This window comes from Cydia splendana, chromosome 11, assembly GCF_910591565.1.
Source record: "Cydia splendana chromosome 11, ilCydSple1.2, whole genome shotgun sequence".
Taxonomy (NCBI): Eukaryota; Metazoa; Arthropoda; class Insecta; order Lepidoptera; family Tortricidae; genus Cydia; species Cydia splendana.
Window position 1 is genome coordinate 629,614 of NC_085970.1, and position 25,904 is coordinate 655,517.

Genomic DNA, 25,904 nt, shown 5'->3' on the forward strand with positions numbered 1-25,904 from the left:
TTAAATGTTCGAATCGCGTTCCAGGTGCGGCTCGCCGCTGGCGCCACTTAAATGCAGCTTTTGAGCAAAGCCGACCGTTCGATCCGAATTTATGACTTTTATTTATGTGTTCCAACCAAATGATTCCATTCAGAAATCAGAAATCAGAAATCAGAAATTTATTTGCTAAAAACATGGTCATTACAAAGGTATTTACAACAGAGGTATTGAGTCTCACATGCTTTGTCAGTAAAGACATGCAAATATAAACACTTATTCTAGTCTAAACTATTTTTACAAAACCATAATCAATACATTTAATTACATAAATACTTAATAGCTACGGGCAATTTCATTTCTCTTCAGGAATTCGTTAACAGAATAGAAGCATTCTTCTAGCAACCATTGCGAAAGTTTTCTTTTCAGTTCCCTTAAAGACAAGTTTTTGAGACTGTTCGGTAGAGCATTAAATAATCTGATGGCCATTGGATAGCAGCTGTTCTTAAGGCCGTTCCCTGAGCCAGAAATGTAAAAATACCCCAATAATTATCCTATTTTTCTAAGAAACGGTGATACTTGTAGACGTGGGAAAAATAAATATAATTCTTGATTATATTATCTTTAATAACACAGCTTTCGATACACGATTCATAACACTTCGCTCGATACAATTTATTCCCAAAGTAACCTCCAATTCGAATTTTTACTCCAACTTTACTCGTTTCTTTACTATGTGACACTATGAAACAAAAAAAAGAGAAAAATCAATCATAAGTATAACAGTAATTTGACAGCTTTAGAAAAACGATAATTAGAGGCAATATTTTTAAAATAAATAAACATCAACTAATTCTATCGTAACAAAATATCGACTCCGGCCTGCATGCTCTATCTCCGTCCGTCTTTCGAAATGAGACAGTGATGGCTGAGCGCTCGTGCCAGATGGACCTGTACTAGGTGTCCCCAAACAAATATAAGATTTACTTATAAAAACTGTGCTGTGTTGTGTGTCCTAGTGTGTGCACCAAAACCTTTAAGTTATAATGGGTAACAAGCAATTGAATAAAAAGAAGACATCTCGAAAAAGACAACTCGGAAGATTCCAACAAACAATGGAACTAACGTAAGTAAAAATGTATATTTATTACACAGTGAAATACGTAATTATTACTTAATTTAATATATACTTGATCGTACTAATTAGTAATCCATATAACTTAAAACATTCTAGAATTTAATAATCGCTCCATCTACCGGTAAACATTGTCATCAATTCATCATCTAAATAGCTTAAAAGGATATTGCGATTCGCGACGTTTACACCACGCGGCACTAGCGCCTTGCACGGCAAAGACAGAAAACATTGCCGTCTATGTGTGCGTCGTGAGTCGTAGTTACGCGGTTGCGGTGTAGTAGGCCTTCCTATAAATACGAGCACACAGTGATACATGTAACGCACACAATTAGACGCATAAAGCGTTCTTTTAGCAATCCATCCACCTATCGAGGGTTCGAACCTCAGCTCGTGATTTGTCATGCGTCTAAACTTTTTACTTTTTTGTCTTTCTAGGAAAAGAAGAAAATTGGATAATTTCACAGCCGAACATGATACTATATCTTTAGACTACATCGAGTGAGTATAATTATTTGATTTGTGCTTTTTAGCCCTACCTACGTAACACAATACACTACTACAATTTATCTTTATTTACAGACTGCAAAATATGGAAATGGAATCTCCGATTTCATCAACCACTGACATTCAAAGTAACGAGTAAGTTCTAATTCTAATTGTGGCATTATCTATGAAAAGGGACCTTATTGTCTATGGCGCTTACGACGCACTGCGTCGCACGGCGTGGTATTTATATCAGAGCATCGTTAATAATGGCGGAAGCGCCATCGACAATAAGGTCCCTTTTCATAGATAACGTCACAAATACCTACCTACTCAAGTACTCACAGCGGCGGCGTACGAATAGACCTTAGTTAGATTTAGATACCTACTGTTTTCCTATCAGTGCAGATGCTTATATCTTTTTATGAATTGAATTGATATTCTCAATTATTTGGACATATTTTGTACTTATTTTCCTAGATGGCTATTAGTAGTATTAGTACTACCTACTTAGCAAATGTTCGCCGAAAACTAAATAAAATGTCGCCAATCAATAATATCGTACGAGATACATTGCCCTCATCAGTTATTTGATATTCTCCAAGAGGTACTTAATTTAAAAAAACCGGCCAAGTGCAAGTTGGTTTTGCACACGCAGGGTTCCGTACCATTATGCAAAAAACGGCAAAAATCACGTTTGTTGCATTTTATTCTGTTTTTAGTATTTGTTGTTATAGCGGCGATAGAAATTCAATCATCTGTGAAATTTTAAACTGTCTAGCTACCACGGTTCATGAGATACAGCCTGATGACAGACGGACAGACGGACGGACGGACAGCGAAGTCTTAGTAATAGGGTCCCGTTTTTACCCTTTGGGTACGGAACCCTAAAAATGTACACTGATAGAATGTAATAGGGTTGCCTGAGTAAGTCCCGGAAATTAAAATCCCGGGATTTACCGATTGTCCGTACTTTCGTTATTCTTTTACGTATTTTTTAATGAACTGGTAGTTATTTTATATTATACCTACCCTACACAATAGTAAATGATTTCCTTTTCTTGAGCGTGTTGACCGATTTTTTATTTTAATAAAACTAATAATCTTGGGCAATTATTTCCATTTTCAATTTCTCATTTACCTGTGATAGAGCATTTTTAGGGTTCTGTAGCCAAATGGCAAAAAACGGAACCCTTAAGGATTCGTCATGTCTGTCTGTCTGTCCGTCCGTATATACAGCGACTTTTTTCTGAAACTATAAGAACTATAGGTACTGTTGAAACTTGGATTTTTCAACAAAAATAGAAAAAAACAATACATTTTGGGGGTTTCCCATACTTAGAACTGAAACTCAAAATTTTTTTTTGCATCAATCCCATACGTGTGGGGTATTTATGGATAGGTCTTCAAAAAATATATTGAGGTTTTTGATATCATTTTTTTCTAAACTCAATAGTTTGCGGGAGAGACCACCTCCAAAGTTGTAAAATGTGTGTCCTTTAACTTCTAAAATAAGAGAATGATAAAATATATATATATATATATGATGTACATTACCATGCAAACTTCCACCGAAAATTGGTTTGAACGAGATCTAGTAAGCAGTTTTTTTAACACTTACGTCATAAACCGCAATTTTATTATGTTACTTGCTAGATGTTACTATTTGGCTACTTTGTTGCTACAAAGTATTTGACGCCGACTGTACCTGTAACCAGCACAATGGTTTATTTACTTTCAAGTAGTTTTCTCCATTGTCATCACTTGTTATAATATAGGTACCTACATAAAAATTTTGAAATTAGTCTGTCTCACTTTTCGAAATAACTGCATTTCTGGAATGCTGCGTTTCGCGGGTCCATGATCAATTTATGAAATAGTAATGGACTAATTTATAAATTGAGTGATGTTGTAAAGAAATGACTGGCTGCTACAATTCTTCGACCGACAGATTTGTCCGGATGCTTAATGAGAGGCAAAATGTGGCTGTTATTGTTCATCATCACTTGATGATAAAAAATAGTGCGAAAAATACACACAGTTGACATGAGTTGCGTATTACCTATTCTCACATGTATCGTACAACGTTTTACAGTACATATAGCCCTATAGGTTAACTGGAAGAGATCCCTCAAAGGGATAAGTTCGCCTTTGTACTTCTTGCTAATTGTATGTTATTTTTAATATGTCTTTTTGTACAATAAAGAGTTTACTACTACTACTAGCCCTTTAAATATTTGACATAGTTACGTAATGTGTGTGTGCATTATCGCACTAGTGCGGTAAAGTCCATATGTGCTGTAAAACATCATACATTTATTTAATTTTGGTTTTGACAGTGAGGCGACCGGCTCAAACATTTTGAACCCACGCATTGCACAGGTGGATGACACTTATCGGGTTCCTAGTATATTAGAGGAAGAAGATACCCATGAGGTAGGTGATTCATGCTAATTATGCTTATTGATTGTAGAGCAGAGAACAATTTTACCTTTTGTACTAACTACCTAGCTAGAATAACATTGTTTCAACTTCGTGTGCCAGAATTCCATCGTAAATTGATTTATCACACGATTCGTAGTCATTATACAGGGTCTTACTTTTATTTCTCTCGTTGGTTCTTTACCACCGGTGCTTTATATGTACAGTCGACGTCAAATATATGTATACATTTTTCACCTTATTACAAAGGAGTATGCTGCAATAGGTACATATCTTTGACGTCGACTGTACATGATGTGACAAATTGTAAATGCTAACACATACAATATATTTTATTTTCAGTTACAAATATCGTTCAATGTGGAAGAAGAGCTTCCTGACAAAACCGTCGGTCGAAGAATTGTCGCAGTTAGTTACCATTCGATTCGATTCCTCGCATTTTATCCAATAAAAGATTGTATGGAAACTATATACATAAACGCAATATTTCACCGACAAAATCGCAATTTTCTTGTTTTGTTCATACTTCAAGATGGACTCTTTGTGACCTTGACGTCACGGTCACATATCGTTTTGTTCGGGGCGTTTCGCGAGTGAAGTACGACTGTCGGACTTTGACTATCATTTCTGACTTTTGTATTCCTTTAATGCAATGGATCCCATATAGACTTTTGATCCTAAAGACAAACCTGATCGATTAATACCATAAATGAAAATTAGTCATCTATTATCGATAAGTATATATGTTTTTCTTCATCAAATTATCAATAATTTTCATTTTTTAGATTGTTCCCTCTATAAACTCCTAATAGTCTACCTTGGTGCCAAATAGGGAATGCAAATCGGTTATTTTTTGTATGGAAATAATCGGTTATTAACCGAAACCGCGGTTATTTCCATACAAAAAATAACCGATTTGCATTCCTTAGTGCCAAATTTCAAGTTTCTAGGTCAGCTCGAAGTGGGTTAGGTTTTTGATCTATTAGTCAGTCAGGCACAAAAATGCCGGTTTTAAAACGTTAATTTATGAATAACTGTTAGAGCTACGTTTACGAAATTTTGTATTCTAGACAAGATAAGGGGCTTGAATAAATGTGCAAAATTGCATGTGAGTAGGTAAAAATGGTAATAAAATTATCAATAGGAAGGATCAAGAAGTTGTTGCAGCCAGAATTAAGAATTTACCAAGGAGAGGACATGTCACTATAATATTTTAATTCATTTTAAAATGTCATTCAGATTATCAATAAGAGTTTCTTATACCGTATTCGAATTAAAAGAAATATTTTATTAATAACACAATTCTCTCTAGTTTTTGCTCGTATTTAGTATACAACTAACTAATTATTCGTATAAAATTATTTATCGTAGAAACACTCGTATAGTTTCAAAATAAGCTATTTTATTTTGTTGGCATTGTCAAACCCATTGACTATTTTTGTTTTGCTTTAATATATGGTCAGTCGTAAAAGTATTAGCGTCAGCAATGGATTTATATAATGTATTTCTTTAAAAAACATGATATTTCATGCTAAGTAACAGAAAACAGTCAAATATTGTACCGGAAATATTAGTCCCGAAAATCCCGAAAGTACCGGGAATTTAATTTTGAAATCCCGGTTCTTTGCTTGGCTCTAAATCCCGGGAATTCCCGGTACTTTCGGTACCGGTATTTCCCGGGAGCAAACCCTAGTATGTAGGACTGTAGGTACTGTAAAACGTTGTACGATACATGTGCCAATAGGTAATTCGCAACTCGTGTCGATTCAAAACACTCCCTTCGGTCGTGTTCGAATTTATCGCCACTCGTTTCGATTTTCCTATTTGCCGCACTTGTAAACGTAATGTAGGTAAGTACTATTACAATATGGTGCTACTTTACCGCATTAGTGCGATAATTAGCACATTACGTAACTATGTCGAAAATTTAAAGGGCCATATTATGTACTGTAAAACGTTGTATGATACATGTGCGAATTACCTATTTTTCGCACTTGTACCGGTATGCCCTAATTAGGGTTCCGTACCCAAAGAGTAAAACGGGACCCTATTACTAAGACTTCGCTGTCCGTCCGTCCGTCCGTCCGTCTGTCACCAGGCTGTATCTCACGAACCGTGAGAGCTAGACAGTTGAAATTTTCACAGATGATGTATTTCTGTTGCCGCTATAACAACAAATACTAAAAACAGAATATATATATATATATATTTTTTTTTTTTTTTTTTTTTTTTTTATTAAGAAACAAACAGTCATACATGGATTATGAACATATTTTAAAGACAATAAGAATAGACCTATAGTTTCATAACAGAAAAACATATAAATAGGTCCGTGGCTATTAACTATATAAGAGAAAGACTTAATTTGTATTATTGCAATTACTATATATTACTAGAAATTTGTAAATCTATGATTTGATACTTTGTCAAAAATACATTTTAAATGCGTTAAGCAAGTTATAAATTTAGTTAAATTCAATATTTAAATGCATTCTTAAGTTGTGTTAGTGTACAGTGAAAGAAGTCTACATCATTAAGTTTAAGGTTTTCATTAAATAGTTTACATGCGCGTTTAATGAATACGTTTCTACCGTAGCCAGTCCTGCAGAATGGTATAGAAAATAAGTTTTCATATCTCATGCTCTGAAAGTGGGTCGTTGTTGTTCTAAAAGGTGCGCAGAAAGTGATACGTTTATGCTCTAGCGCAGAAAAGTGGTGTACTCCTCTGCGTCCCCGTCCCACGAACAACTGGGTGGAAACAAAATGGAAAAATAGTCTTTATTTCCTCGCCTGGAACAATTGGTAATTGTTTATTTTACTAATCCCACGTTGATCCTGGTTTTATAAAAAATTATGTAAGTAAATTGTTAAAAACATATTATTCTTGATTTCTTTCGTTGAATTTTCTATTTACTCGATTTCATAAGGCGGGAACCAAAAGGAATACACCAAATATATTTTTTTAAACCTTACACTTGCGTAAATGAGCAAAGGCAGAATCTTATACAGCCACAGTTAAACGTTTGTACGATATTAAATTGGTTTTTAAAGTTATTTAGCACTATATTCATGAAATAAAATAAAATACAACATAAAATGTTCTTATATTATTAATTAAATTGTTATTTAATATACTTTTATTATGTTATTATGTGGTGCGGCGCACCAAGGTCGCGGTGCGGTCCGGTAGTGTGTTGCGGCTTTTAGAACGAAAAAGTATAAAATTAAAAAGTAAGTGGCAATCCCGCTGATTTTCATACTATAATGAACAAATCATTTTAAAATGACTGCAGTTTGTTAAAAAATGTGTGTTTTCCTAAATATTGCAATCTAAATGATTTTCGCTAGGGGTTATTAATCTTCACACATGTAAAGTCTCCGATTGCAAGTAAGTCCTAAGGAAAAAAATCATGGCCGTTGGTCTAATGGGTACTTCAATTACTGATTTTGCAAAATTGCCTTGTCTTGTTTGGTTTCCTCGCATTCGATATGAAAAGTAGAGTGTTTAACTCGGGTGAAAGGCACCATTTCCGTCTCGGACTATTGGCGCTCTCACTGCGTTCGAGCGCCAAACTACCTCGACAGAAATGGGTGCCTTTCAACCCTTGGTTAACAATCTACTATTCTTTTACGACAACGGCGCTCTCGTCTTCGCGGAACTCTAAAACAGATTTTATGTAAAAGAATAGGGGCATCTAATTGTGAACGGAAAATTTTGAAGAGCAGAACGGAATCATTAGCATCACGACGGTCACTAAGAGTTTGTATATTGTAAATAAAGATTTAAATGGGGCTCCCATACAACAAACGTGATTTTTGACCAAAGTTAAGCAACGTCGGGAGTGGTCAGTATTTGGATGGGTGACCGTTTTTTTTTTTGCTTTTTTTTTGTTTTTTTTTGCATTATGGTACGGAACCCTTCGTGCGCGAGTCCGACTCGCACTTGCCCGGTTTTTTTTAAATAAATATCGATGATATACCTGCACAGTATACCTAATAAATAATGATATTATAGAAAACTTGCAGTCATTAATTTGTTTAAATATAAACTGTATTTACACCCTCATAATTAAATATTATTGAAATAAGAGTTGACTTCATTAAAATGAATATTTAATTTGCACTATGTTTCATTTATTTTTCCAATTTAACTTTAACGCCATCTATGAGATGCAGCATGCTTTTTTTCAGTATTTAGTAATACGTTTTACAAATCAGTGTCCTGTTAGTTCATTTAAGTCGCTACTTCTTGCGTGGCGCTGTTGTATCGTCATTGTATCTAGGGGCGGGACGGGTGGCGTGAGGGGAGGCTCGATTGTAGATTTCATTTGGGTACGGGAACGGCCTTAAATAATTTCGTTTTTATTCTCGGCAAGTACAAGTTATCTGGGTAACGGGTATTAAAGCTCCACACATCACTCACCTTTTTAAATAGGTTTGGATTTGTCTTTACAAAAATACACATTTCATAGATATCCAGTGATGGTAATGTTAAAAGTTTAAGCTCTTTGAATAAAGGTTTACAAGATACATGCTGTCGTACATCACAAATATTGCGTATGCATTGTTTTTGTGCGATAAAAAGTCTATTTATATGCACCGAGTTACCCCATATCAAAATCCCGTATCTAAGTATTGAGCAAATGTAGCCATGATATGCTTGAATAGCAGTTTGTCTATCTGTTACTTTAGTCAAACGCCAAAGAGCATAGGCAAAGCTGTTTGTTCTTCCACATACTTTGTCGATGTGCGATTTCCAAGAGCACTTATCATCTAAAAGTATTCCAAGAAATGGCACTTGGTTATTCTCTACTAAAGTTTTTCCATCATATTCAACTTTTAGGTCCTGTTTTTTGCCATATATGTTGTGAAATTGCACATAAGTAGTTTTATTAATATTTACATTCAAATTATTACATTTAAGCCATTTAATTATTGTATAAATAGTATTGTTTATGTCATTATTATATTCTTCATTATTATAATTATCATTAAGGGGTACTATCAAAGAAATGTCATCGGCAAATAAGGTACAATCGTGATTTGATACATCAGGTAAGTCGTTAATATAAATTAAGAAGAGTAACGGGCCTAAGATGCTGCCCTGTGGGACGCCTACTCTATTATGTCTGTTTTTGGATCTTACCGAACACAGCTCATTTTTATCGGATAGAGTACTTATATCTACATGTTGTATTCTATCGCAAAGATAACTTTTCAGCCATTCATGGGTTTTACCACGAAGACCATATTGGTAACACTTGAAAAGAAGTAAGTTATGCTCCACGAAATCAAACGCCTTACTCATATCAAAGAAAATACATGTGCATGGCACTTTCTTATCTACATGTTCTAATATCTTATGGACTAAATTGAAAAAATATTGCCGTTCGCACGGCCTTCACCAGCTAGGTTTGAGCTTTTTGCTAACAGTTTTTTAATGCGTCAAACCGATATGCTGTACGATTTGACAAAATATATTTATTCGCCGGCAATGCCGGCATAGACTAGGAATCCTCTAGACGGAGTTTAGAGCAATTGTTTCATGAAACCGATGCTGCCAAAAATACGGGGGTGCGGGGGATGAGGTGAGCGAGATCCCGTGCCGTGATTGGTCCGCTCAAAGACACGGATGTCACACAAAGACACTTTCGACTCGAAAATGGAGTAAAACTACCGTATGCGTGGCAGAGGGGGTAGAGCTACTATGCTGTCTGGAGGATATCTTGTCTGTGTTCGCCGGCTTACCTTAACAAATTATACACCTAAACCTTCCTCAAGAATAGTTCCTCACTCTATTGATAGGTGAAAACCGCATGAAATCCGTTTAGTAGTTTTCGAGTTTATCGCGAACATACAAACACACAAACAGAAAGACGCGGTGTTTTATAAGGTGTAGTGATACTTATACGTAGGTAGTGCCGTTTACAAAGAAATACGTTAAAGCGCGGTCATCTTAAGACGAAACGGGAGCTGAGCTAAAAGTCAATTTTGAGATTTCAAGCTGAATATACCCGTCGCTCTGACGGGGCGTGAGAGACTGTATTTGTGTGTGTAATGCACGCACACAGATGCGTACGCTTGCACCCGCGCGCGCCTCATTGCCGACAATTTGCAATGTTATTTTTCGTGCGTTACTGCCACGAGGCGTTCACTTATTACTTACTGTGTTGCGATTGAATTTTTTGACCCGGCTTACGTTTACGGAACTCGATAATCTTTCTACTACTGTGACTTGGCTTTGTTTACTTGACTTTGCTGATCAGCTTATTGTTTTGGACTCCGTGAGTTGTGGTTACCTATTGGACCGCACGCAATTCATCTACCTTTATTCAAGTAATTAAGCGTAATTAGCCGAAACCTTTATAAGAGTGTAATTCATAAGAAGTACATAAGATATAATTTATGTACTGGTTTGCTGTTAGCTTTTAATTGTATCACTTTACATATATGTTACTCAAATAACTAACACGGTTACACTGTTGTAAGAACATTATTTTTCAGGTAGGCCTTATTATACCTACTATAGGCCTTATTACCTCCTAGTACCTTAGTAGTAGTAGTACTACTACGGAAATTGATTCAAAGACTCAAGACTGACTTAAGTGGCAGTAGGGTGTAGGGTTTTTTCTAGGCTTAATGAGTTCGCTGAAGCTTATTTTTTATACTTAGCGCACAGAACCACTAGTTTAACAATATCAGCTCTAACCACATGTCACCATTTTGTCCTTTACGTAACAAATCAAGGTTCTGTACCAAATAAGGCCCGGTTATTATAGTTCGTTATTTTTTAGCATTAGAAAGAAGGTAAACAATCATGACGTGTCTTTTTATTAATAATTATTGAAAAACGCTTTCAAAAATTAGTTTATATTACTTATGAAAGCAAAAGAATATAAAAAAGTATATGATTAATACATACATACATACATACATACAATCACGCCTATTTCCCGGAGGGGTAGGCAGAGACCACGGATTTCCACTTGCTACGATCCTGACATACCACTTTCGCTTCCTTCACATTCATAACATTCCTCATACACGCTCGCCGGTTTAGGGTGCTCTTGCTCATTAATATGATTAATATGATTTATAATTCTAACATATTTGCTATGACTTATTTTTCAATGGTAATTTTTAATAAGACATGTCAAAATCTGTTACCTTAATGCAAAAAAAACGAACTTTAAGCGTGCTAACTTTCAAAATTTCATTTTTTATAAGATAGTATAAGTAGATGGGCAAAAATTTTGCGTCCATGTCCACCAGTGAGTAAGTGATTGAGATACCTAAACATTTAACTTTATAATGTAAAATGATATAATTTACTAACCTACTCGTTTAATTTCAGGTAGGTTGAATAAGGAACCAAGTAACCATGGGGAGGAGCAGTATTTACTAACATTTTCTTTTTGGGTCTTCAGAGTGTATCGTTTCCTTTTTTTTGCACATATTACACTTAAATATATATTCTCTGTGTAAACCCTTACGTCTTTCAATGACAAAGGCAAGATCAGCAAATGTACAATTTGTATGATCGTGCCTGATATTTGAGATCACAGAAAATAAATATTTTAAATCCACTATTCTGCGACCTTCTAAAATTTTGTTTTATCATGATTCATGATCAAAAAGCTCGGATTCAATAGTCATATCAAACGTCGATTATGCAGTTGATGATGAGCTTGCATTTTCTACCATTGGTGCTGCAAATGCATCAACCGGTGGCGATAAACTTTGCCCTCTTGTAAAACAAATTACTATTGTGATTGTGTCCAGCAAAAGGCCAAAATTCGGTTTACTTTCCTGTTTAAAATATTACTAATTTATTCATATTTCAGATTAGGTACATAGGTAACTGTCTGAATGTTACAATGCCAGCTGGCAAATTCTATCACATTTGTTTGTTTGGTAGTCATGGTAACATTCACCTACATTGATATCCTTATTAAGATCTGTATCTTATTATCCAGACCTTAAAATATTGCCACCGATGCCCTTTAAAAAAATACTGTTTAAATAATTGGCTACTCAAACAATGCTTCTATAGTATAAATAATGACTACACAAAAATGGGTAGTATTGTATATAATGCACGAAATAAGGCCCGATTCTTAAGCGGGTTTAAATTTTGAGGCCATGTCCGCTAATACTATAGACAAAATATCAAGTTTAATAAACACAAAAAAAAAACATTGATGGGCCTTATTTTATAATTTAGGCCTTACTTTGTAATTTAAAGTAGAGTTAGGCCAAGAAAAATCTATAGCGATTTTGATAGAACACGCAGTGCAAGTATTATTTCAAACGTCGCTTCTATGAAATTATGACATATAAATAACACTTGCACTGCGTGTGCTATCAAAATTGCTGTAGACTTTTCTTGGTCTGACTCTAAAATATTCTTTATTACACCACAAACATAAAAACAAATTAAAAAAAAACCGGCGAAGTGCAAGTCGGACTCGCACACGAAGGGTTCCGTACCATTATTTATAAAAACGGTCACCCATCCAAGTACTGACCCCGCCCGACGTTGCTTAACTTCGGTCAAAAATCACGTTTGTTGTATGGGAGGCCCCACTAAAATTTTTATTTTATCCTGTTTTTAGTATTTGTTGTTATAGCGGCAACAGAAATAAATCATCTGTGAAAATTTCAACTGTCTAGCTATCACGGTTCGTGAGATACAGCCTGGTGACAGACGGACGGACGGACAGCGGAATCTTAGTAATAGGGTCCCGTGTTTTACCCTTTGGGTACGGAACCCTAAAACCGATTTACAATGTAGATAAAGGTAGCAACAGGCGGTCTTATCGCTGTTAGTTCTTATTCTTCGTTTGTTTAGCATTAGAGTGAAGGTGACGTGTCTTTTTTAAGCATGCAATCGTATAATTATTTAGCTTTTTTTGTAATAGTTATGTACTTAGTGGTTAATATTAGTATTTACTATTTTTTTTTTCAATAATGCTTAAACACGAAGTATAGACATGACAACCAAATATTAACGCCATTGTAGGGCAGGCTATACAGAACATGAATCATTTGTACTGTCACGCTCCGTGATTGTTGAGCCATTTAGGGTTCTAGCTAAATTGGACATTCCATAGAGCACGAGTAAGTATGGAACAACCAATTCAGCTAGGACCCTAAATTGCTCGACAATTACGAAGCGTGCCTGTAGGTACCTAAAAATTTTGTTAACCCTGCAATAAAATATTTTTGATTTTGATTTCTAATTTGAAATATTAGAATCAAAAAGTTCATAATAGATTGTATATCATAACTACAAAAATGTGTTCCCTACTCTCAACCCAAAACCCCTTGTATCTTAGGATCTAGATATTTTCACACAAGACGGTTTATCGATAACTTCTTACATCACTAGATTATCGACATTAAATGTCGACTATTGCCCATCACTTTTCTGGCTGTGTACGTATTTAGAAACTTGACTCCGCCCCTAAAATTAGTGCGATAGGGACAACTGCAGCTGAGGCGAAAAATCCTGCGTAAAAATGACAAAAATCGAGGTTTCGTAGTCCTCTTTTTCCTCCCCCAAAACTTAACCAATCGTAACCAAATTTGGAAATCTAAATGATTATGAAATTATCTGTGTCGGACCGTTTTGCTTTTTTGGCTAATTGATATCAGTTTTGAATACCACGCCTCTCATTGCGGCATAGTCTATTAGGCCATTTTGGCCGTTTTTGAAGGGCTCTAGCGCCTTAAAAAACAAAAATATCAAAAAAAGCAAAACGGTCCGACACAGATATTGACAATATTAATCTGTGTTGAAAAAATCATTGCTCTAGCTTCAAAAACCACGGAGGAAAACGAGGACTACGTTTGTATGGAGGAATGACCACTCCTGTTGGCTCTTAAGCCCGCACACTGAGAAAAAAAACTAACAAAAACACACTTAGAATTACAAAAATAAAACTTAATCCGGGGACAAGGAGAGTCAACTAATAGGAACAAATTGACTTTTGCAATTTCCATTTAGTAGGAAATACAACTTCTATATTTGTAATTTGAAGTATGCTAGAGTAATTTCAGAAATTTGGTTTTGTTATTCCGAGAGGTGCTTTAGCAATATCGGAGGTGATGACGTCACGGGTGAAAACTAACCGTTTTGTAATTCTAAGCGTGCTTTAGCAATATCGGAGACGATGACGTCATAGGTTTTACTAAACTGTACTGCGATTCCAAGCTAGCTGTTGTTATTCTAGAGATAATGACGTCACAGGCAAAAACTAAACTGTTTGCAATTCCTCCGCCCCTAGCAAACGGGCGCCGCGAGAGCATGTCGCGCGCGTGGTAGCTACCCGTCTCTATTTCTGTCTGTATGAATAAAAAAGCGTTTGGTAGTATATCTCTGTACTAAAGAGGCACTATAAAAGCCTGTCGAGATATTCTACCCATTCCTTTCTTATTCATACAGTCAGAAAGAAACTAGTATTTATTACGCGCGCAACATGCTCTCGCGGCGCACCTGTGCTAGGGAGGTTGGAATTGCAAACAGTTTAGATTTACCTATGATGTCATTATCACTAGAATAACAACAGCTAGCTCGAAGTTGCAGAACAATATATTCCTGTAGACACCAACTACACAGTAGGTCGCGGGTTAATATGTCCATGGCCCACAATATATCCTAAATTTATTATTTAACTTAAGTATGTTTTAAACAAAGAAGACACGAGACACGCCCGCCCGACATCCGACACAATACTAACTCTAACCAAATGAACGTAGCAAGTAGTAAATTTTACTAAAATCACTAACATTCGTTTCGCTGTGTTGGTATTACAAAACTCGTTTAGTGATTGGTACAACAATGAACATAAACACAACAAGTCTATCTACTAAATACCAGTAAACTTTGTAATGTCGCTATAGTAACAACTGAATTGTTATTTTAAATGGGGTAATGTTATTCCCGAGAACTCGTTTTTTAGATATTACAAAACTATGTAAGTGAGACATTTACTAAAATCATAACTTGAAATCACAGATGCTTTTTTCCAAAAATCACAAACTTTACTAGTAAAAATCGGAGAATTTTAGTAGTAATAAAAATGGATTGTAACAAATACTGAACTTTGTTTAATGCTCCATTTACTAAAGTCTGTTTGCTGAAATTAGATTTAGTATTACTGAGCTGTTTGTAGAAATAAATAAATTTTACAGAAATAGTGAAACTTCCATGATTAAGTACTACTAAAACGTCATTTTTTCCTCCAGTACAGAACTGTTTATTAATTCCTGGTGATGATTTTTCTCTCAGTGCAGGGCACCGTGTATAGAGTTCCGTATCTAAAATAGACGTGTAAAGTTCAGACTAAGCGCTGTATGAAGTTACGTATTCTCAGCACATCACCTCCAGCAAATGAGCGACGGCAAGTTCAAGCTTACTGAAGCGAAACTTGGGGATAATTAAGATGCATGGAAACTTGCAAGACATAGTGCGCGTCGATGCACTGCCATTGTGTTACCAGTGCACACAGTGTTGCTAATGAAACGTGGTAACTTTTGAAAACTTCTACTCACACCAATTTATTTGTACAAATTACAATTCTAGTACCATACATAGTGGACATTATGCCTTTTGTAATAAGAATGAGATGCGTAGAAACCGATTTGATCTGCGAAGATACACCATGGACATGAGTAATGACAACTAGCTCTTGAGCGTGCATGTGGTGTGGACGTCGAGTGGCCAGGGTGATTGAAGCGATAGGACGCCGCTCTGACCACGAATCCTTGATAGTGCGATAAGTTACAGAGGATTCGCCTCTGGCACACCAGTTCAGGGTTTAAACCTATAGTTTTTGAACATCGCTCATATCTTCTAGAAGCTCTCTCTACTGTTGCAACAGTAAGAAAAATGTTTTGATATATATGTTGCAGTAGCGTGAGTGTTGTTAAAGTGTGATATAGATAATTTTAGTAGATAGTAGATATTATCGATTTTCTAAATTACCCAGTTATCGAAGTTATCGTAATGCACGTTATATTTAACATTTACACCGGTTATTGTGACTATTTCGTGGTCACAATTACGCTGGTCCGGTGCACATGCCATCGGTCGACCACAGGAATGACAGCTGACCGCTTCCGACATCGATTACGCAGATCCACAGATAACCTGTTACTAGATAGTGCAAGCGAGAAGTCTCGGTCACACATCACCGTCCGTAGACAACAGGAATCACAGCTGACTCCTTCCGATATCGATTACACAGATCCACAAATATTCTGTAACTACTATTATACAAATACAAATACAACAAATACAAATCGTTTATTAACCAAATATTTTTTACAATTGACATCACAGATTCAACTTAGCAGAAAATTAGATTTTAAAATTAAACTAATATCCATCGGCCCCAAACTAGGCGCAGCCTGTATCTCGGGAACCGGAAAAATAGATTTTACTGAGAGATTTTAACAAAACTGAATATGATGGCCGTTTTTTGAATGAGAAATATCTAATATAAAATTAATTTAAGTACAAAAAATGCATGCAGGAATATATAATTTAAGGAGTGACTTGTGTGTGTGTGTGTGTGTGTGTGTGTGTGTGTGTGTGTGTGTGTGTGTGTGTGTGTGTGTGTGTGTGTGTGTGTGTGTGTGTGTGTGTGTGTGTGTGTGTGTGTGTGTGTGAGTGTGTGTGTGTGTGTGTGCGTGTAGGTGTGTGAGTGTGTGTATACGCTACCTAAGAATGAATAATTTCTTCTGTCTGATCGTAAGACTGTGAAAGAAGCCATTTCTTAGTTTTCGATTTTAATACAGAGCAAGAGAAGTCATCAAAGTTACATAATTTGGAAACCCTATTGTAGACTATGGGGTGTAGGAAGAATGGAAAGCGTTTGGCGAAAGCAGTATTAACTCGAGGACAACAGACAGTCAGGTGATTAAGACGTTTTTGACGACGTCTGACGTGGTCTACAGAAGCTACAGCAGTTCGATGAGATTCAGTAACAGCTTTTACTACGAAAAGAACTTTTACTACGAATTATCTGCCGCCACACACCCATAGAAAACTCTCGTTTACACATTGGCGCTCCCGTAATAAGTTCGTTAGAGCGTGACCGTTTCCAGCTGCGTAGGTACGTGTTAACCAACTTACAGTAGGTAATTGTAAGTTGTCATGAAAATCCCATCATGTAAATCAAAATATCAACAAAAATGAGTATTTTTCGTTATCTGCCTCTAGCGTATAATGAATCGAAGCAATGTTTCTGGTAAGCCCTCAGTAACAATAGAGCTACTGTTTGGTAAATTCACCACCTTCGTAAATTCTTCTTAACCTCTTGTTTCTGTATGATACTTTTTTCGAGAACGTTTTTTTCTGCCCTATACCTACAACACAACTGAGTTTTGAACCCACAAATTTTCACGTTGACATGAAAGGTTAATGCAAAATCTGTTGATGGTAGTCTACGCCGATCCCAACTGATTATCCGACGGCTACTGAATGAAATAAATAGCCTTTGAAGCCGACGTGTCCAAACTTGTTAGCGCTGAGTTACAGGACAGTTCAGGCTACTAATTAGTTGGAAGTACGGTACAGATAATTGATAGGATTAATTTTATGTTATTGCGTACCTTTGAGGCCGGGGCGGTAAATTAATGATAATCAATCATACATACGCAAAAAAAAAAATATTTATGAAGAACATTATCTCACATTTTTGGCTTTTCTAGTGCTTTTCTAGATTCTTAGAATCGATTATATTCAAGTAACGATAATATTAAAGTAGCAAAATAAACACATTAAATAAACATCAACAGATTTTTCCATCAGGAGAAAAACGTTTTTGAACTTCACAAACGTTTTTGAGTTCATAAAATATCGTTCCCGGACGGCAGAGGGAAAAATCTGAATTTAAACAAAATACCTAAACCTTTAAACCGCCGCTTTTATAACTTTCGACATTTAAAGCTTGCAAAGAAAAACAAAAGAAACAAAACGGTAGGCTTCGCGACGACTCATTACATGAGGAGCAAGAGGAGGGGAGTGGAAGGGGAGAGCTTAAAGCTCATTCAGATTTGAGCTGCGACTGACACGAATAAATAGCGATCGTCAAACTCGGCCCGGACGGAGGACAATGTTAATCTTGTACAAATTACATCGATGGGCTAAAGAGCTTTTGTATGATATTAGTTGACCAAGCGAGCGCGAAGCGTCTCTGTTTCACCTTGGCCAAAAATGCTGTCAAAAACGCCTCACGTAATTGATGGACGCCTAAGGTTTACGAATTGTTAGGTAACATTTTAGACGTACATGCCGTATATTGCAGAACTAACTTAAGGGTTTATGAGTGATTCCATTCTCTGGAAATGCAATTTTAACACTGTTTGAACTAGAAGCTGGTAATAAAGATTTTCCCGAAACAGTCGTAAAACTACTGCTGCTGCGGGCTGCTTTTCTAATGGAGAATATTATTCCTACGTAGAGTGAAGCTATTAAATAGTTAAAAGTAGAATTTTCCTGGCGGTATCATATCAATAACGGTAGGAGTATGGAATTAATCTGTGATCCGAAAATGAATACGAAAAATCTCATAATTGATACTACATTATATGTAAAGTGCCTAACTAAATTTAAATATTACGAACAATATTGATTTTTCAAATAATTAGATTTGACATACACAAATTTTACAAGTATAACAGCGGTCGGTTTTTGTATAACTTTTGGACATCCTTTTACGTACAGTACTATTCAGATTAGCAAGCCATGAATTCCGTCCGAGCCTTTATACAAACAAGTGACAAACGATATTATAATAGTTAGCAGAACGATTATGATTATGTGTCATATTTTATTCACAACGAATAAGCAGCCATCACACACACATAAGTAATCAACTTATCGCAGAGGTAATACAATCAATATTTATAATCCAGAGCCATCATAGCCGTGAATAATTGAATACTGTATGGATCTGATCGGGTCTGCGTGAGTGCCAAGTTTTAACGGATTAGCAAAAGTGGGTCGGATGTGAAATTTAAATTGTATTTGTTTGAAAACGGGGTTCACGTCTCTATACCCTGATTAACTAATTAACAGAGACCGGATTATTGGTGGCAGTCGAGAGTTGAACAATTCACCTGTATTCCCCGCCCCGTTACAAGAAGCGTTGATAATTAACTTGTATTTAGTAATGCTACTTCTTTTTACAAGTTTTTACTGCTTTTATCACTCCGGCCATGTTTATAAGAATTCGTAGTAACCCGTCCGTCACGATACGTGAACATAGTTAGGATTTTTTGTAGCATAAAATGCATAAAAACAAAAAAAAACCGGGCATGTACGAGTCGGACTCGCGCACGAAGGGTTCCGTACCATAATGCAAAAAAAACGAAAAAAAAAAAAGCAAAAAAAAAAAACGGTCACCCATCCAAGTACTGACCACTCCCGACGTTGCTTAACTTTGGTCAAAAATCACGTTTGTTGTATGGGAGCCCCATTTAAATCTTTATTTTATTCTGTTTTTAGTATTTGTTGTTATAGCGGCAACAGAAATACATCATCTGTGAAAATTTCAACTGTCTAGCTATCACGGTTCGTGAGATACAGCCTGGTGACAGACGGACGGACGGACGGACGGACGGACGGACGGACGGACGGACGGACGGACAGCGAAGTCTTAGTAATAGGGTCCCGTTTTACCCTTTGGGTACGGAACCCTAAAAATTGAGCACGTAAATCCATTATCAAATAAATCATAACTTTATTCAAAAACTCAAACCGATCATGTTCAAAATAGTTTTAATTAAAAACCTTTATAGAACCATTACATTCATAAATTTTTACCATATTTTTGACAGAATTTGTGAAGTTCTTTAAGGTTTCGTAGGACGGAAATACGAGTACTAGTTGGAATGGAAGGCGTACAGTAAAGTGTAGGTGTGGATTCTCTGTCCCGGGGGGCGCGTTAGCACGTTCGTTGGATGTAATGTACCTACTCCGCGACTTGCTACTTTATCAATCATCCTTCTTTTTAGTCCTTTACACTACTTCACTTTGATACTGACTTTTACTATGAATTTTTACGACAACTAATATAGTATATTCCATTAGCAAAGCAAATAATGTAAACAACCCAAACCGCGTGACTAAAACATTTCGCCAATGAAATACAACTTTTTGTATCTGTGGAATCATATAGCTTGACATGAGTTACCGTGCGACATATGTTTTGTTTACCTTCTTTTCAAGTCCTAACTAATGGAAGTTCTGCCCCGTGAAGTCGAATAATTAAAATTGACTAAAATCCTTGTGGAAATAGATATTATAGTAGTTTATGTGACTGCTACATAATGAAAGGCATTAAAATACGAGTGTGGGTTTATGAAACGAATGAAATGAGTTTCATAATAGTATCACACGAGTGTTTTAATACCTAATTATGTACAGTTACATACACTGCTTTATCTACACACATATTATAAACTTTCTATGATATATTCACTAACCTCATATTACAGCCGACATTGGGGCACTTTCATCGCTGGCGGAACTCGCGGATATGAGCTGGCATCTCCGAAATATCTTTATCGCACATTTTACACGAAACTTTTGTTATAGTTACTTTAAAAACAACAACCCAAATTATTTTTTACTTACAAATTAATTAAAATATAAACTGTACGTCAAATGGCGGCAACAGAAAACTTTTTTCACGCATGTCACGCATCCGTAGTTTTTTTTTTAATTCAGAGACAAACTAGAGTCGGGGTCGATTACCATATCGTCCGATACCAACTTACATGCAGGATTTGTCAATATTGTATGCAATTATCATTTGATTTCGAATAAAACGTCACCTCGACTGATATTAGAATAGGGGTCAAATCAAATTCCTTTTTTTTTCAGAGATGTTCGAAATTTGAATGCATTACCAAATCGATTTTGATATAGTAATGAAGCTATTACCACATTTTCACAGCTAATAAATTTGCTGTAACAAAACAGTTTATCGTAATGTAGGCCATTATTTACGGATTTTGAAGGCGTCATAAAGAGTTTATGATATGTGTGTAGATAAAAACATATTTTAAACCGAGTACAGCTTATTTAATATTTATTAAAATATAATATACGGTTACTGCAAACTCATGTCAAAGGCACTGTATTTTGAATTTTATATCAGATTAAAACAGCTTTATTAATTAATTTCACGACAAAACAGAAGACAAACTTTCACACTTTCTTTCTCCAATAAATTGTAGGTGTAGAGTACAATAAACACACGTTTATATCACCACCTCCGAACTACACGCCCACGAATACGACAAAGGGTATACAACAACAAGTATAATAATTAAACATGCGGTTAACGACGGGCGAGTCCACTCTGCTAATAGAATTTTCTATGTGTATACGAGACTAGTGCTTTTTGCCATATTGAAAGTAACACAAGCTCTATGGAGGTCGTTCCAACTCGTGTATTGCAGTCTAATTTATGTTCTCAGTCTGATTTAGGAGGACTCAACGGAGTTTTACAAAATGTGCGCTTAAAAAACTTGCGGCACGATTCGAACTTTGGGATACGTCAAATATTACGGCTAGATACGATATAGATTAGATATGACGTTTCTTCAAACAAAAATGTCACTTTTGACACTGACATATCTAACCTATACCGTATCTAGATGTAATATTTGACGTATCTGAAAGTTCGAATCGGGCAGTTACGTTATGAGTTTTCTCAGATCTTGAAATATCTTAAGGGCAATCAAATTGAGGAGATTCTTTTCAAAGGGGCTTATTTCTCTATGAGCATCATACAAATAAGCTCTTTTGAAAAGACACTCCTCAATTAACGTAATCTGGAATGGCTTCTTGACACAGTTTTGAATATGTAAAAAGTAAAAAAAAAAAAACAATTTAACTGAAATTATATCTACCTGCCAATTTGAAGACTATATATAAGTACTGAATATGGACGGTGGTTCGTAGATTTGAGTTCCATTTGCGACGAGCTCAGCCGACGGGATCTAACATGCATACTGCATGCGCATATTTTTCCATTGCGCTATTTACCTAACGTGGAACGGGGGACACGGTACCAGGGCGACATGAGCTGCGAAGCGCTACTATATTGCAGAGAATGGATTACCTAATAGTAGGATTCGTCTGGTAAACCAATTTGTCGGCCTCCTAGCCTAGTCAGTGACCTCAGTGAGTCAGTACCTTGCATACGAAGCAGGAGGTCCCGGGTTCGAATCCTGGTTAGGGAATTTATTTGTGTGTTAATGGTTATATTTTCTCCTGACAAAATTAATTTGCCAGACTATATTTATATACATAGACTAGTTCGTCTTCTTTGATCTAAGCATCTATAAAGTGTAAAATCGGACTATATTCTAGTGAATTTTATATAATAATTCAACAATGTATGAACGTCCCTTGAAACTATTTTCATGATCTCTCAACTGGCAAATTTCCATTGCAATAAACGCATCTGCTTGTACCGCCATCAAATATTCACGCGCGGTTCGTCTAGGCTAGGGGGAATCAGCCTAAACCGTAATATTTATACATTATACACGCTTCAAGGGGCGCGATAAATATACCGCTAATTATAAATTAACCCGTTCCTACACTCCTGAGATCAAAGGGCCTACCGCGACAATCGAAATATCGTTATCTTCTTCTCTATCGCTTTTACTTATTCGAGCGATATAGAGGCAGATAACAATATTATTAATAGAGATCGTTGACATACATCGGTTTTATTAGATTTTTTAGAATAATAAATTATTGAGCTATTATCTATACTGTTTTTGTAGGTACTCATATAATATCTATAAACTGTAAAGGGAATATTTTCGTAAATCGCTGGACTCGCAAATTGATTCGGTGGGATAGGTACTCGTAACTCGTAAGCTGTGAATCGCCTCGTAAATATAAAATATTGGGTAAACTGCGAATTTGACGCGAAAACGTTATTTACGAGGACTCTTAACCTCGCCACCTCCTGGGCGGCGTTGGAACTATAAAAATCTGTTTTTTTATTAAAACGTTAAACAGTTACCGTTGCTTATGGATCAACGCATAAATGACATTGGAAAATCATTTTCAATCTGCTTTACTTACTTAACCAACGTTGTTTTGCGTTACTTACATACCTTCGTATGTGTTGCGTTATATACCAACATTGGTCACTGAAATCACGAAAAAATATTATAAAACTATAATAGCCTATTTTTTTGTGATTTCAGTGACCAATACGTGTGTTGGTAGTTTGGGTCTTTGGTAGACTTAAATATAGTGGATGGTGAAGCACTTACCTATATCGTCGTCTCCGTCTGACCTTCGTCGGGTCGTTAGCACGATCGCTTTCCATGTCGTCGATAAGATTACTTCAATCCACGCCCTTCAGCTCGTTTTTATTTAGACCTCAGCACGGCTACCAGCAGTTTGGCACTGACATAAACGCTAGCGTGAACGTAACAGGTAATTTCTATGCATCTTGCTCGTACTGATATATTAGTGTGAGCAAGATGTATAGAAAGTAAAATACGTAGACGTTAGCGTATTTGTCAGTGTTGACACTGTCAGTGACTCATGGTACGGGTACTGTTACATTTTCGAAGATGGCGCATATAAGACAACACGAGGTATATAACTACGCATAAGCTCTCCCGTACTAATTTAGGCCCACTTGCACCATTCCAGTAATCCGGGGTTAACCGGTTAAACTAGGTGTTACCATGGTTACCAGTACAATTTGACACTGGTTAACGGTGTAACCGCGTAACCCCGGGTTAGTGGGATGGTGCAAGTGGGCCTTAGTTGGTTATTTCAGTCTTAGATTATGTTCTATTTCAGTTTCATATTATTAATAAGTTATTAATTTGTTCAGTTACTTTTTCAGGCTTTCAGTTTACTAAAATAAACTTGTTGGCAATTGTAGATTTGGCATGAGAAAAGAGCAGAGAAACCCTCGAAGATAAAGTTTTGTAACTTTCCGCTGAACTTAACGTTGCACAAGTACTTTAGCAACTATTAATAATCACGGGCATCATTAATAAAACTAAACAGAAATACGAATAATTGCCCTAGGGACCAACAGCTAACATAGAAAATCTAAATTACATTGTATTGTTTCTCTCGAGTGAAAGAGGCGCAGACATTGAAACTTCGATTTTCGATGTTTTTGAGCGCCTTAGGGCGTTTACAGTTCAAGGTAGGAATGGTAATAATCATCGGGGTCTTACCAAATATGAAGTGATCTGAGCTGATACCATCCTGACTGAGCTATTGAAACTATTCCTTTCCTCTCAAGCGGAAAAGCCAATCGTCCGACAAGGACAGTGATCTTTCACCGACCGGTCCGAATAGCTTCATTTCTAACAGAAACAACTGACCATTGGTACACCGTATGTCGGTGCAGTAAGATTGACATTAGATTAATATAGTAAATTTTAGACGACGTTTGAAGTTATAGCCCTTCGTAAGTGCTTAGGCGGGGGAAAACGTATATTGTTGGTACTCAACAGCGATTTACTATATTACGGTTTACTGCTTGTATTATTAAAAGTGTCGGACGGGCGTGGATTTTATTTGATGTGGGATAATCCTTAGGATGTTGAATCTGCGTGAGCTAGTTCAATTTACCATAACGTAATATTGTGTGGTAGAACATAAGTAGTACCTATCGAAAGTCTATAAAAATGGAGATAAAAGGAAGTCGGTTAAAAAATTATAGTCTATCTATAGAACCTATATGAGGGGCTTAGTTGTTGTATACAGGCTGTCTAGCGGCAGAATTCCGATTTAAAACATTGATTTAAAAACTTATTAAATAATTGTATATATAATATAATTACTTAATATAACAATATAATATAATTTGCTAAATGTCGACCTGTGTAAAAACTCTTCCAACCTTTACCGCACATCGAAATTAAACTTACGCCTTACGGTGCTTCATATCGATAACACTTGAGTTAGATATTTAATTAATCACTAGCACTGGTGCACTTTTGCCCCCGTCAAATGCTTTAAGCCTAAATAGGCATTAATAATAAAGAATGGATGTTTATTATTCATTTACGAGTATCATCTGTAAAGCAAGCAAAGCCGGGTGTTGTAAACGGCTACTTAGCCGATCATAGCGAGGGGAGGTGTCATCAATCATGACGGATTGTTTGCATAGCGGTATTGAGGCGGTCTTGACACCGGAGGCGGATCGGCACGCCGCACGCCGCTACGCTGCGGTGTGTGAGCGGGAAATCGCTCCACATTTGTTTATGATATAGGAGGCAAACGAGCAGACGAATCGCCTGATGGTAAGCAATTACCTTCGCCCATGGACACCCGCAACACGAGGGGGTTGCGTGTGCGTTGCCGGCCGTTAGGATGGGAGTACGTTCTTTTCTTGAAGTCGGTCAGTGTTTAAAGGTCGTACCGGTTCAGAAATACACCGGGTGACAGTATATTCCACAGTTTAAACATGCATAACGCTGTCGCGTTACATGCAAATAAATCTTTAAATTGATATTTATAAATGTATGAGTGAAAAAGCTATCTATGATGAACACATTTGCAAGCGGAACGCCAGAATATTAATATCAAATTGGCATTATATTAAATGTTTCTGAATTAGTCGCCTGCACTCCGGCATCGTATCACTTTACCTACAACACCTACAACTTTGTTATATCGAATCAAAACAAACTCTCGGCCTGATTCGAACTTAGCTAGTTACGTCAAATATTACGTTTTTGTTTGAAGAAACGTCACTTTTAACACTGACATATATCTAATCCATATCGTATCTAGACCAAATATTTGACGTATCTTAAAGTTCGAATCGGGCCGTAAATCTGATAC

The 25,904-nt window shown here is 36.3% G+C and overlaps 2 protein-coding genes across 3 annotated transcripts in view; both read left to right on the forward strand.

The window, feature by feature from the left end:
* Positions 1–25,904, forward strand: part of LOC134795192 (neurobeachin-like) — an 868,575-nt gene that overhangs the window by 39,835 nt on the left and 802,836 nt on the right. The gene's annotated exons all lie outside the window — the stretch shown is intronic.
* On the forward strand, positions 1,002–4,716 carry LOC134794990 (uncharacterized). 2 transcript variants are annotated; one of them, XM_063766849.1, is made up of 5 exons: positions 1,002–1,102; positions 1,550–1,612; positions 1,694–1,753; positions 3,937–4,033; positions 4,382–4,716. In XM_063766849.1, the coding sequence occupies exons 1-5, from the start codon at positions 1,023–1,025 to the stop codon at positions 4,634–4,636; spliced, it is 555 nt and encodes a 184-aa protein (XP_063622919.1). In that variant the 5' UTR covers positions 1,002–1,022; the 3' UTR covers positions 4,637–4,716. The 2 variants fall into 2 exon arrangements, with proteins under 2 accessions (XP_063622919.1, XP_063622920.1); XM_063766850.1 differs by having other exon boundaries at positions 3,937–4,716.

Coding starts and splice junctions, on each gene's coding strand:
- LOC134794990 (XM_063766849.1), top strand. CDS start 1,023: ATGGGTAACAAGCAATTGAATAAAAAGAAGACATCTCGAAAAAGACAA. Junction 1,613..1,693: donor ATATCTTTAGACTACATCGA/GTGAGTATAATT, acceptor CTTTATTTACAG/ACTGCAAAATATGGAAATGG. Junction 1,754..3,936: donor ACTGACATTCAAAGTAACGA/GTAAGTTCTAAT, acceptor TGGTTTTGACAG/TGAGGCGACCGGCTCAAACA.